This window comes from Notothenia rossii (assembly GCF_949606895.1).
Source record: "Notothenia rossii genome assembly, chromosome: 1".
Classification (NCBI taxonomy): Eukaryota; Metazoa; Chordata; class Actinopteri; order Perciformes; family Nototheniidae; genus Notothenia; species Notothenia rossii.
Window position 1 is genome coordinate 31,997,207 of NC_136912.1, and position 13,763 is coordinate 32,010,969.

The following is a 13,763-nucleotide window of genomic DNA, read 5'->3' on the forward strand; positions in this document are numbered from 1 at the left end:
AATTGTCCCATTTATCGATCACCAGTAATCACAACAACATTTTCGACAGCTGTGCATGCTTTCCGGCAGAAGAAGGTTACAAAAAGGTGCGCGTTTGTTGGGACTCAGACTCAGATGTGGAAACAGTGCTGAGGGGGAGATGCGAAGACGAGCTTTTCTCAGGTATCTAACAGAGTTACAAACTTGTTTTCAACATTTCTCGACATTAACAAATAATATAGTTTTCCGTCTAGACAATGAAGGGTAACACGCGGCGGTGGGCAGCTTTGTGTCTGTTAAACAAGCTATGCTGATGCTTGTTATTGTGTTAGCTTCAATCTGACGCTAGCTCCGGGCAAACATTTGTAGCTCAGTGAATTAGCTCGTTTCAGTTAGCTGGCAGTCTAGCTACTCAGTTAACTAACAGTTAGCTGCTTCCGCTATACACAACGGTTCCTACACACGGGGAAGCTACATTAATGTGAGCTAGCTTGTAGCTAATTTAACGTTATTTGGTTTACTTGTTTTGCGTTTGTGGACACTCAACTCTTGTGTTTGTTAGCTTTATATAAACAATCCTTATCTGCGAGGCGAACCCATTGTTAAAGTAAACCCTGGTTACCCATAGGCGTTAACATCGACGTTTTAGTGTCTTAATTGTATCAGATTAAATACCTACGCCCTGGGTCATTAAGACATGATTTGCCAGACCCAGCAAGTGTGCACTTTTAACTTTCGTTTCCTCTACACAGGAAAGCATGAGAGCGAAGAGAGCTGAAAGTATGGTGAAAGACCTCTCTGGGTTGTATGATGGAAGGACTGAGAAACGAAATATCAATATGCAGCTCTAGGCCCTTCCCATGGCTCGGTCCCCCCAAAACAGAGTCCTCAACCCTGCTATGGAAACTCAAAGACTGCTTCCCATCCAGTGAGACAACCCCCGCTCAGCAAACCGATAAAGAAGTAGGTATTTATCTTTGTACACAGTCCAGGTATCTGTACACACAAGTGGTATGTGTACAAAGGCAAGTTGGATCATTTTGCAGGCAATCTCTCAATTTTAAAAAACTAGTCCAGTCATTAGAAATCCAGTTCTGGCCTACAATGCTACGAATACGGAATTTAGAATTTAAACTCATATTTACCCGGTGTATAGATTAACTTTACATCAATTTTGACATATTTAACTCTTGAACTACCGTGTCATCATGGCTAAATCCAAATAGAAACCGTTTAAAACATTTTAATTTTACCATGACATTTCCAACTTGCTGATGTTTGTTTATTGACTGATAGACATCCACCACCTACACTCAAAGGGAAAATATCCCCCATTTGACCTTTAATGTATTATAATCTTCTCCTTTTTTGTGTTTCCAGAAAAATTACATGGACAGCAGAAAGGCTGTGCTGGAACTGAAAGATGTCCCTCCTCCTCCAACGCACCATTCTTCCTCCTCCCAATCATCCCAGCCCTTCCCTATGGCCCCCTTCCCCATGCCTCCTCCCTGCTTGCTGCCTCCTCAGCTTACAGAAGACTCCCTCCAACCACAACCGCCACCACAACAACAAGAGGGGGCTAGCCCCAAAGTAAGCATTTACACGCACTGTGACTACTGTAGCACAGACAGCTATGGGTTATTGGGCAGTGGAAGTGTTGTTGGTAGCAGGAGCAGCATGGCTGGTGTTGTCTCGCTCTATATGGCCCCAGGCTCTCTGGGAGCACCCGGCAGCAGCAGCTCTGGCCCAGTCTGTTCAGTTTCCTCATCTGTTCATCAGTATAAACATCATATGAGCTGCTCAGCTGATGCTCTTGACCCTTTGCACACTCTTGGTTACAAACCTCAGATGTCTTCTTTGGTCGCTACCTCTCAGCCGGTTTCATCACACCCCTACCTTTCCTGCTGCTCAGGGCCTCCCCATAACTACCCAGCTGTTCCGGTTCCATGCAGCCAGCCAAACCTGTTCCCCTCCCCAGCACCTCTGGCTTCCTCTCTCCCCTGTGTTTCCTCTCTACCTGCTCTCTTGCATGCCTCTTGCCTGGCCTCTTCTGGCTACTACACCTGTGGGGTGGGCTGCTGCCCGTCGGCCAGAAGACCCCAGAGAAACACACTGGGTGATCACCCAACCACCACCACCATCACCACTACAACCACCTCTGCACACTTCTGCTCTAATCCTATGCACCTCAATGTAGAACGCACGGTTTGTGTGAAGGGGGCGCACTACTGCCGGGATTGCCTGTTTAAGGTTGGTTGAGTTCACTTCCATCACTGTGGCCTTTTCTTCTGTATTTGTGTGAGTTGGAGATCACTTTAGGTGACTTGATTCTATATATAATGTTAATTTCAGTTGTATTAGAATGGTTTTTGGTGTTAAATGCATGTATTATAGTATTGCTTGCTGTTGGATTGTATTCCTCTTTTCTGAAGGTTTTATTGATTTGTACCTATTTTACAGCCTATGAATGGTCTGGCGTCAGAGTCAGGCGCAGTCTGGCCCAATGTTCCTCTTCCACAGACTGCTCCTATCCCCATCCCTATTTGTAATGGCTGTGGCACCTCCTCTGATGGCATGATGATCATGCCGTCAACCAGCCTTGGCAAGAGTGGCCTGAAGTATGGTTAGTGGAGTCTACCATTTAAAAATTCTCTCACTTTTTACTAGACTTTAATTTTTGATTGAGGGTCTTGATTAGACTCTTTGAAATAGCAAGCTCTTTTGAGTGAAGTGGATATAAAATGTTACTATCCAAATCTGACTAAAATAACCTTAATCGAAGCTATTAAAATGTTTTAAAGTGTTTTAGTGTCTTTAATAACATTTTGTAACTGTCTGCTAGGTTCTCCAGAGAATGGGGGCCCTGAGAACATCCCTCCGGTGGGGGTCTTCTGGGACATTGAGAACTGCAGCGTGCCCACTGGACGCTCTGCTGGAGCCGTGGTGCAGCGAATCCGCGGCCGGTTCTTCCAAGGCCACCGTGAGGCCGAATTCATTTGCGTCTGTGACATCAGCAAGGAGAATAAAGCCGTCATCCAAGAGCTCAACAACTGCCAGGTATCAACAAATGTCATGTCAATTATTTCCATGGTTGCACTATTAGAACAATTTGCACCCTGAACAAATATCGTTGAGCTTCAGTTTTATGATGGGCAGAGATAAAATGTTGGGATTAGACGGGAGTCAATTTACCAGGGAATTTTCTTAACTTTGGATATATTTGACAATAAATATTCTAATGCCATTACATTTTGTTTGGCACAAAATTGGGTACTGCCAGCGTTAGCCGGTATTTTTCACAACAGCGAGTGCACTACAGTGGCTATGATGCACGCTGGTGACTGGACATATGCTGACATTCCTGTTGCGAGTTTATTTACTGCTGTTGCATATCCTTTAAAAACGAGCCATAACTGTGCATGTCATAGGTGCGCTTTGTCACAAAGGGCCCTCCATCCCTGACAGCGCTCCAGTGTTGTATGCTTGAATTTCTCAACAAAAAAAAAGAAATGATATACATATGCGTTGTCATAATTTTTAAATCAATCGATTGTTCTCAAGCTGAATAATTTCCACAGATAGTTTTCCATTTTGTCTGGAAAATTGAAACTGGGTGCAGAATATTGGCCATTTTCTTTTATAGGAAAAGAATGCAACTTTTTTGAGGTTGTACAGATTGAAATGAAAGCCTGACAAGTAACGCCCCAAAAGAATGAACAAGAAAAGAAAATTAAGCAACTGCGAAACGTCTCAAACTAATATAATTCTGTCCCATCAGGTTACTGTTGCACACATCAACGCCACAGCCAAAAATGCAGCGGACGACAAGCTTCGGCAGAGCCTGCGACGCTTCGCTGAGACGCACACCGCCCCCGCTACTGTCGTACTCGTATCCTGTGAGTTCCTCCTGGGATCACTATAACAAACTACAGACACATACCACATTTTTTGTGGTAACACGTGTAATCTTTTCTTTTTTTATAGCGGATGTAAACTTTGCAAGTGAGCTGAGTGACCTGCGCCATCGCCATGGTTTCCAGGTTGTCCTGGTCCACGGCAACCATGCATCTCCAGCGCTGCTGCAGCATGCCAACCGCCACGTGGCCTTCCAGGAGATCACAGCAGATCTGCCTCCACGTATGCTTGTCAAAGCACAGGTAGGCCTCACAAAATGATTCATTAGGACTTTTTAGATCTACTGTGTGAAATAAGGTAAGTTGGTGCTGGCAAAAGTAACCAAGGGAAATGTAGTGTGGGCTTTCCAAGAGGGCAGAGAGGCAGTTTTAATGTGAATAAAAACATCTTCACAAATATTTAACTTTTTCTTTTAAGGGTCATTATAAAAACAAATCTGAGAAATTATACAAACCAGACAGGCGCGCTGTCTCTTCCTCCCCTCCCTCAGCCCAGTTTCAACCTCCTCTATGTGCACAACCTCCCTGAGAACTGTGATAAGAGCCTGCGGAACGCTGTGAAGCTCAGGCTGCGCCGCCTCTCAGACAACTGTGGTGGCAAGGTGCTGGGCGTGTCCCAGGGCACAGCTGTCCTCCGTTTCGGCAGCAATGAGGCAGCGGCGCGTGCCCGCAAGCGAATGGAGAATGAGGATGTGTTTGGCCGCAGTATCAGCCTCTCCTTCTCCCCGCGGCCCAGAAACGATGCGAGTCCCGAGCCTGAGCTTCAGTCTCAACCCCATCAATTGCCACAGCCTATGACTCTTCCCCACACCAATCACAGCCAGGATTCAATGTTTGGCCCGCCCCCATCCATATCCTCCTTCTCCTTCCTACCCTTGGAGAAGCCAAGGTCACCCAGGAGGCCACGGCGAGCGACCCGCCCGGGCAACACCCCTGGCCCAGAGCCTGAAAGGCCCTACAGCCCCAGGAGGGGGTGTAGTGGGCCCCCCGGTGGTGCTCCAGCCAAGCCCCATCAGGTCAGCAGACTCGTCAGTGCCTGCTTCCTGTTAACCTGCGTTGCCGTCTATCCTTGTCTGGGCTGCTATGTAACCCCCCCCCCCGCCAGTGTCCCTGTGAATGCTGCTTTGACTAACTGCTCATAAATGCTCACTAAGCTTAATTTGTCTGCCTGTGCTAGCATCTTAGCCGCCGCCGCTAGTGCTTCGTGTGTACGCCTTGTCCTGCATGTTAGTTGGTCATATTAATGCATGAATTAGCCTTTAGCTTGTGCGCCTCTTTCTGACTGTACAGTCTATTAGTGCTGGTGTACTGCTTCATGTAGCTGAACAACTGAGGTTTGTAAGTAGCCACTCTGTGTTTTGTCTGTTCCATGCCTCTTTCATTTGCATGGGCTCGTCCAGTTTTTTGCTTAAAGTGACCTCAAATGACTATAAAGAATGGCTAAGCTTGTATGTGTTTTTTTAGCTCCAAACTAACTGTTAAAAGTGATACTAACTAGGGATGAGTATCTGAAGTTGTTTCTGTAGTTTGATGGTCTCATTCAGCACCAGAATTGAACGAAAACTGAAATGTGTGATCTCTAAATCACCGGATGCCTGAGACTAGAATTGTTTCACGGGTCTTGTTATTGTTACTTACAGTTGTAAAGCTATATCAATAGAACTAAGCTCCACAAAATAAATGTAGTGGTGACCACTGCTGTTTTCTAGGCAGCAAGTGGACTTTAAGTGCACATCCCTAGTTAAACCTCAACATCAGTTTTGCCATTCCATGACTCATTCCCTTAAGCTTGCCATATCTCATGCATGCACACAAACACATCCACAGTATCCTGCCTTTTAACCTGTTCAGTATTTACATCTGCGGCCTCTTGTCTGATCTAGGAGCTGGGGATTGTGAAGGGTTTCCACACCCTGGAGAAAGGACGTGCTGCTTCCTCCTCCCCCCACAGCAACGAAGAGACCTCCCTGCAGATGCTGCCAAAGCCTTGCCTCATTGGAGAATCCATGTACAGGAGAAGGTACGGGAAAGGGGATATTAGACTGAGAAGGATGCGTTTTATAACTAGATGAAAACTGTTTCTGTACATTTGCTACAGGAAGCAGTACGTCTTCTGTTGTTTATTTTCTAGCCAATCAACAAGTTCTTGTAGATCTTTTAGCATTGAATTCTTAAAAGAAAAACCTTATTTGGAAAGATTTGTCTTTAAAACCCACTTACAATTGTGTTAAAAATACTATGACATGGATGTAGGATTTTATGAAATATTTCTTTCTGATGTTAAAACAAATCTTTTTAGTGCAGCCAAATAAATTAAAGTAGTTGGAAGCCGAGCAGAGTGAACAATGTTGTTTTTACACATGTACCTCTTTTTTTCTCTTTCCCTTTAGAAGAGAGGGCTCCTACCCTCGCAGTGGGACTGAGTCCCCTATAGACCAAGGGGACAGGAGCTCAGGGGACTTCCAGATCAGCACACCCTCAGCCTTCAGCAAGTTGAACCTGCACAGGAGCTTCAGCCCCCTCATCCTGTCCCAGGGCTCCTGGTCGTCAAGGTGACTTATTGTTTTTTAAATATTTCATTAAGTTAACCAAGGTGGCGAACCGCTTATGCCTCATGCTACTTTTCCTCAATTCAGTGGTGGTTATTATCCCAAAGTGGTGTCCCCCTTCTCTAACTAAAGGAGTGCGTCGCCCTGCCTGTCCAGCCGCTCCTCCCCCCTCCTCACTGCCCCTCGCAGCCCGTGCCCTGAAGGGCCTCCTGAGCCATTCTCAGACGGGGCAGACGTGCAGGTGGCCAACCTGGACTACAGAATGTCCCGCAAAGAACTGCAGCAGACACTGCATGACACTTTCACCCGTTACGGACGGGTAAGACCTCTTCCAGTGACGTCATTGGTGTCGATAAGATATGCTTGTATCCTCAGTCAAAAATAACAAAAAGCTCTTCGGCTGGGTTTCTAAACTTGAAGATTCTCCCCCTTGTCTCATAACATCTCCTTGTGGTGTGACTTGTTTTGTCTAGGTGAAAGCTGTGGAGCTCAGCCCGCACACAGACTATCAGCTGAAGGCCACAGTCCAGATGTTGTCCCTGCAGCAGGCCTTCAGTGCCGTCAGCGGCCTGCACCGCTATAAGATCGGAGGCAAGCGCATTCAGGTGTCTCTGGTCACCGGGGGCGGCAACAAATCCCTCGCCATACTCAGGTACTGTCAAGCGTATTTAAGTTAGCGCGTCTTTCAGATTTAGGACACCAATGCACATTTTATAAGATGTTCTGGTTCGGTTGCAGTGTTGAATGTAAACCCTTTTCCCCCCGATACAGCACAGAGATCCTCCACATTCTTCAGGATGCACCTGCCAATTGCCTTCCCCTCTTCAAGTTTACAGAGATCTATGAGAAAAAGTAAGAAGCTTTACCTCTTAAACATGATTTTACTCCTACATATTTTGCAATTGGATTACAACAATTCCAAAATAATTCCTAAGTAGTTAATCCTTTCTTCTCCAGATATTCCCGTAAGCTTGTGGTGGGGGACCTGTACAGGCTGCCTGAGGTGGTGGCAGTGCGGGAGCAGGGAGGCTCCAGGCTCGTGTGCCTGCTGCCCAGCAGCCAGATCCGTCAGAGTCCTCTGGGGTCCTCCCTGTCCCAGGAGGTTTCCTCCTCAGCCAGCGGCAGCCCCGTGGTGTTCGAGGAGCTTGAGTACCATGAACCCGTCTGCAGAGACCACTACACACAGAGGGACTTCAGGTTGGTAGAGACATTTGTATTTCAGATTTAATCAGTATCTGATTAGACGTGTATTTCTTGAAATGCCCACTCGGGTGAAAATTGCTTTAAAGCCTAGTGTGCAATGGCCAACAATACTGAAAGTCTGCGCCGGCCCTATAGCAGTGTTTCTCAAACTTTTTCATACCAAGGTCCACTTAACCAATAAAAAAAACACCTAACCACCTAACTCCACAAATATTCCAAATCACATCGTTTTTCTAGAACAGATTACAAATCGCCTGAAAATGGTACAAACAAGTGGCAACATGTGTAATGAAGGTGTTGCACTGGGCTATATCATGCAATAGAAAGTGAAAGTTAATCTCGCTCCATTGCATAGATATTCCTGCGAGAGTGCGGAAAACTTTGAGAAGCACTGCCCTATAGGGTTTGAATCATCAACCTTATGTCTCCAATCACAATTCTCTAAACTGTACCACACTGATTTTTTTATTTTTCCAGTGAAGCTGACTTTGACCCTGACTCCTATAAAATACCCTTCGTTGTGATGTCTCTAAACACCTTGGCATCTGAGGTCCACAGTCTGCTGCAGTCACATGAGGGAACTCTTCCATTACTCAGGTGACTACCATCTTTCTAAATCCAAAGTCATAATCAAACTGAGCATTTTTTTTAACAAAAGGGCCATAACGTGGTATATTTACCTTACAGTTTTCCAGACTGCTATGCATCAACGTTCAGCCCCCTGCAGCTGGGCACTGAGACTCTGCAGGACGGTGTTCCTCTGGAGCACCTCATCACATGTGTTCCCAGTATTACTATCGTCACAGCTCAGAACGGCTTCAAAGTCATCAAGTGGATCCACAACAAACCGCCAGCACCAAACTCCGGTAGGAACATTGAAACATTTGCTTTGTTAGAGCTTTTCCTTCAATGCCCTACCTACAAACTGCTTTCTTTAGCAGCCAGATATTTCCATTTCAGAGATCTATATTTGTGTGGGTTTTTAATGCAGAGCCATGGATTCAGCGCTGCAAGAGTCCAGTTGGAAACCCACAGCTCATCCAATTCAGCCGAGAGATTATCGACCTGTTAAAGAGTCAGCCTTCCTGCCTCATGCCCATGAGCAAGTTCATACCCTCCTACCACCATCACTTTGCCAAGCAGTGCCGTGTCTCCGACTACGGCTACTCCAAACTGCTGGAGCTGCTGGAGGCCGTGCCACACGTCCTGCAGGTACTGCTGAAAGCTCTGGTCTTTCTTAATCCAAATATCTGAAGACTTACAATATCTGTCAAATAGTGAGGGTGAAAAGTAATGTTTGTTATTTGTTATATATTGAATCTGAGCATGTGTCTACTGCTTAAAATCTATATTTTAGGAAAAATCAGCAGTACCATTTACTGAAAGACAAATATAACACAATAAAGTGTCTGTATCTCAGAAACTACATTCAGCAAGTATTAGTTTAGCTCTCTCAAGTTCAATTTCAAAGGTATGCATTTAAAAGGTTTTCTTTCAAAAGTTTTCTAATTCGGGAAAAACGTTTTTGCATTTTTTTGGTACTTAAAATATTCCTCAGACACAACTGAGTGAATAGCGATGTTGTACTTTAGGTTTTTTGTATTCTACATGGTGTTTTTGATCTCCTTCACCTACAGATTTTGGGAATGGGCACCAAGCGTTTACTGACTCTGACTCATCGGGCTCAAGTGAAGCGCTTCACCCAGGACCTGCTCAAACTGCTTAAATTTCAAGCCAGCAAACAAGTGGCAATCAAGGACTTCATGCAAGCATACCATTGGTCAGTCAAGAGGTCATATGTTTTGAATTGCCTTTGTATAATGTTGAATATTATCCAAATTGTATTTAGATAGATTCTAGCAGTTTGCTTGGGATTTCTCCCTTAAAAGATATGTTCAATAAAAGTACGGCTCATCACTTTTCTTACACCTTGTGTACATCAGGTGCTTCTCTAGAGACTGGAGGGTAGTTGACTACGGCATATGTGACCTGATTGACCTGCTGACTGAGATCCCCGACACCACCATCACTATTGCACATCAGGACACGGACACCATCATCTCTGTTCCCAAGAGAGGTCTGTCCGAATGCTGTTAAAAAGATTGATTTGGAAATTGTGTGTACTGATAATTGATAATAACATCGAAGATGATCATTAAATGTTCATTTAAGAGATAGGGATGTTAAAAATACTCATTATAACAATATCGTAGTTGAATACAGGATTAATTAATTCAAGCCGATAGTTTGAGAATTGTTCTCTTTTTTGTTTAGTTTTCATTGATAAGATTTGCCTGAACTCCCTTTTTGATTTGCCTACAGAGCGTACGATGGAGGAAATGGACCACACTAAGCAGTTTGGAAAGGAGGTGGTGGACCTCCTCCGTCACCAGCCTCACTGCCGGATGGCCTTCAGTAAGTTCATCCCCACCTACCACCATCACTTCGGCCGTCAGTGTAAGCTCAGCTACTACGGCTTCACCAAACTGATTGAACTCTTCGAGGCGATCCCCAACATTCTGATGGTGAGTTGTTAAGACTTGTGTATTTGTAAAGTTGAATGCCTTGTGGTCTTGGTGATCCAACCCGAAGGTAAAGGTCAGTTCATCTCTGGTGTGTAATGATGGCTTGTCCAACTTCCCTTTTTTTAGGTGGACTTAACAAGGTTATAGAGTGTTGCAGGAATGACTCCTGAACGCCCAAATAGGTTAGCATGTTAGCACTTCCGGCTTCCCTCGCCTCAATGTTTATTTGTATGCGTTTTTGGTTTGATGTCTGAAAGAACTTCTGTGACATTAAGTAAATGCCCCACTGGCTTTTGCTTGAATAAAAACAAGTCAGTTGCTCAAAATTGACAAAATGAAAACGTTTAACGTGGTCAAGCCAGACATTAGCCACCTTTAGCTTAGCAGTTGTGACATGAGGTCATGCCACCTCAATGCAGTTCCTTTATAGCATTACGCTAGCTCTTTACTTCTGGTGATTGCTTTACGGTTCAAAAAAGTGGTTTTAATATGTGGAAAGCATCATAAACATGTTTGCCACAGATCTTAGTTCCTGCAATATTCCAAAACCCAATGGAAAAAATCCCGTTTTCCTCCGGGTTGGTCTATATGCCTTTTCCTCTGTCTCTGCCTGAACAGTAATGTAACATCTGTCCTCTACCTTTTTCAGGTGTTGGAGTGTGGAGAGGAGAAAGTGCTGACTCTAACAGAAGTGGAGCGCATCAAGGCTCTGGCGGCGCAGCTGGTGAAGCTGCTGCGGGCTCAGAAGAACTCCAGCCTTCCTGTCAGCCAGCTGCTCACCGAGTACAGCAAGACCTTCGGATACGGCCTCCGCCTGCAGGACTACGACGCCAGCTCCCTGCCCGCTCTGCTCACCAAACTCTGCCATGTTGTCAAGGTGAAGGACATCTACACATTTAGTTTGTTCTGTTTCTGTGGATGTTACTTTCTAATTTTGTAGATTTCAAATGACTGCAAATACATTGGGTTTCTTAGCATTTCCTTTCTTTAAAAAAATGTTTTCCTTACAATTATACTCGGAGAAGGGATCCAATGTGTTACAAATATTTTTTTATTAATTTAGGAAAAATAGCAATACAAAGGGAGGCCTGGTGAAACCCCACTAATGACACTTATTTTATTCTACCTATGTTTCAAATCTAAAAAATCAACAACTTTCTTATCAAGAAATCAAACGTTTTGACACTTTACTGTGATGGTGATTAACCCTAACGGCCCGTCTACACTACAGGCATAACAAAAATCTTGAAGCTGGGCATGTCTGAAGCTTGGCGATTTTTTGCGAGCATCGCGACCAACAACCAATCACATGAATCTCCCGCCCCCGACATAAAAAGCAATAGCAATGTTAAAACGAAGTAAACTGGATATAAACTCTCCAAACAGGCGAAAAACCTACCAGTTTCACCCACTGTCTCTGCCACCTCCCTCCATGCCTGGTTCCTCCGGTTTGTATCCCGGTAAATAGTTCTGGTCGTAAAGAACCGGGTGATTTGCTACCGTAATATCTTGTTTGGAATATGAGGAAATGAACTGCGGTCTGGCTCTCCCAGCATGCACACGGTTTGATTGGCTGCGCTTGCACTGGCGGGATTTGCATAAACGGGATTTGATTGGCTGATGCCAAGCATCGAGCCTCAAAAGTTGAAGATTGTTCAACTTTTGATGCCGATAGATGCTCGTGATGCTTGCAAAGCCATGCCATGCTCCCCACAATGCAGTTCGGCCAAGATTAAAAAATCTTCTACGTCACCCCATTCAAGTGAATGGGCGAAGCGTTGAAAGCATTTTTCGATGCCTGTAGTGTAGACGGGCCGTAATCCTGTAATGTCTACCTGCAGGTGGTGGATGGCTCTGCGGGTCGGGAGGTCCAGCTCATCAACAGGAAGTCTCTGCGCTCGCTCACTTCCCAGCTGCTGTCTCTGCTCATGTCCCAAGAGGAGGAGCAGGTCAGCTGGGGGCTCAGGGTGGAGGATTTGAGTCAGCACTACCTGACTGCCCACGGAGCCACGCTCAACCCGTGTGAATACGGCTTCCTGTCCCTCAGCGAGCTGCTCAAGAGCCTGCCTTACTTGGTGGAGGTGAGTAATGGAAATTGAAAACTTGGAGGCCTTTCCATTTTTGCTCCACTTCACTGTGTCTCTATTTGAATGTCCTGTGATCTTCTTTCCTAGTTGTACATTGAAGAGAGTGATGATGCCGACCAAGCCCCCAGTGGTGTTTGTGGGGAGGAGCGGGTGAGGCTGACCCGGCTGTACCAGTTCGCCCGTAACGCCCGCAGCCTGCTCCACACCTACCACTACAACCAGATCTTCTTCACTGAGTTCCAGGTGGCTTACAACAAATTCACAGGCCGCATTCTCGAACCACGCTCCTATGGATACATGGGTATCGACGAGCTGCTCAGCGCCATTCCACAGGTGGGATACATTTCATTAGATGGAGCAAAACATTCATAGAGGTGCTGTGGTGATGTCTTTTTAAGGTCAAACCAGAAGTAAGATCGCCAAGGGCTCCGTCGACTAAATGCAATGATTGTTCCATCCGGTATTTTAGAACTTTTATTGTCATTACATAGTACAGGTACTAGTAATGAAACGGTTTCTCTGCATTTGACCCTTCTAGTGTTAGGAGCAGTTTGAATACTGCAAAGAAATAGCTCTTTGGCAAACATGTTTAAGACATTTTGTCCAGCAGGATAATCTCAACATATAAACACGGTTTTGTGATTTTTAAAACGCATTCACCAGAAGTTAAAACAAAAAAATTCTATAAAAAAGAAAACTAAATCTGGAAACATGACTTCACGTCACAGCGGCTAAGCTAAAGCAGGCTAATTAGCAGTCTCTATTAGCCACTTGTTAGCAACCCGCTGTTTTTATGACACTGGCTTCATACTTTTATAATTGCGGTGTTACGGACCTATTTTATGTCGTAAAACTAAACATGAACATTTCTTAAGCTTGTAAACCACAGACCTTATTTCAGGCTGCTAATCACAAAGGCCTTTAAAAAGACTTAGACTTCCAAACGAGGGAACGGGAAGTGCTAACATTCTTATTCATTTATCGTGTTTAAGACTGCTGCACCAGATCTATAGATAAGTTAGGATACATCTAAATGCCCCATATTCTTTTTAAAGCAAGTCAAACATTTTCTCATGGCATTTGCTTGTTGAGGTACCTTAACAAAAATATGTTCTATCTGCATATTGTAAATCTTCCTTTTTTATCAGGTGGTCTGGATCAAAGGGCACGGTCACAAGAGGATTATCGTTATGAAGAACGATATGAAAGGTAAAGGTGATGGCTTTTCATGCTTTATTAATTAATTATTAAGACTGTGAATAATAAAGTGATCATTATATTTTGTTTTTTTTGCTTAGTAAGGGCAAGCTATTCAGTTCCCAGCAGTCCACAGCTAGGAGAGCCCACAGAGAGCCCGAGAGAGAGCCCCATGAGCAACGCTACGTCAGGAACCCAGAGTCCAGGTAATGCACACGTTTTAAATATAGACTTCTCAATCCTCATTTTGACACGACTTTTATTTTAGTGATGTAACACACTTATATGAGAAGGGCAAGATTTTTACAG

The 13,763-nt window shown here is 44.7% G+C and overlaps 1 protein-coding gene across 3 annotated transcripts in view; it reads left to right on the top strand.

Moving 5' to 3' along the window:
- Positions 1 to 9: 9 nt before the first annotated feature.
- Positions 10 to 13,763, top strand: part of marf1 (meiosis regulator and mRNA stability factor 1) — a 22,119-nt gene continuing 8,365 nt past the window's right edge. The window contains exons 1-25 of one of the 3 annotated variants that reach the window (XM_079672483.1): positions 10 to 162; positions 732 to 942; positions 1,360 to 2,229; positions 2,440 to 2,602; positions 2,822 to 3,036; positions 3,758 to 3,875; positions 3,964 to 4,136; positions 4,385 to 4,909; positions 5,777 to 5,913; positions 6,284 to 6,445; positions 6,575 to 6,761; positions 6,916 to 7,094; positions 7,214 to 7,294; positions 7,400 to 7,639; positions 8,123 to 8,242; positions 8,333 to 8,511; positions 8,637 to 8,857; positions 9,283 to 9,425; positions 9,589 to 9,722; positions 9,968 to 10,170; positions 10,820 to 11,047; positions 12,012 to 12,251; positions 12,345 to 12,590; positions 13,406 to 13,466; positions 13,556 to 13,660. In XM_079672483.1, coding sequence (XP_079528609.1) covers positions 787 to 942; positions 1,360 to 2,229; positions 2,440 to 2,602; positions 2,822 to 3,036; positions 3,758 to 3,875; positions 3,964 to 4,136; positions 4,385 to 4,909; positions 5,777 to 5,913; positions 6,284 to 6,445; positions 6,575 to 6,761; positions 6,916 to 7,094; positions 7,214 to 7,294; positions 7,400 to 7,639; positions 8,123 to 8,242; positions 8,333 to 8,511; positions 8,637 to 8,857; positions 9,283 to 9,425; positions 9,589 to 9,722; positions 9,968 to 10,170; positions 10,820 to 11,047; positions 12,012 to 12,251; positions 12,345 to 12,590; positions 13,406 to 13,466; positions 13,556 to 13,660 — 5,086 coding nt within the window. In that variant the 5' untranslated portion in view covers positions 10 to 162; positions 732 to 786. The remainder of the gene's footprint in view (positions 163 to 731; positions 943 to 1,359; positions 2,230 to 2,439; positions 2,603 to 2,821; positions 3,037 to 3,757; positions 3,876 to 3,963; positions 4,137 to 4,384; positions 4,910 to 5,776; positions 5,914 to 6,283; positions 6,446 to 6,574; positions 6,762 to 6,915; positions 7,095 to 7,213; positions 7,295 to 7,399; positions 7,640 to 8,122; positions 8,243 to 8,332; positions 8,512 to 8,636; positions 8,858 to 9,282; positions 9,426 to 9,588; positions 9,723 to 9,967; positions 10,171 to 10,819; positions 11,048 to 12,011; positions 12,252 to 12,344; positions 12,591 to 13,405; positions 13,467 to 13,555; positions 13,661 to 13,763) is intronic. The other 2 variants (XM_079672485.1, XM_079672484.1) reach the window with 2 other exon arrangements.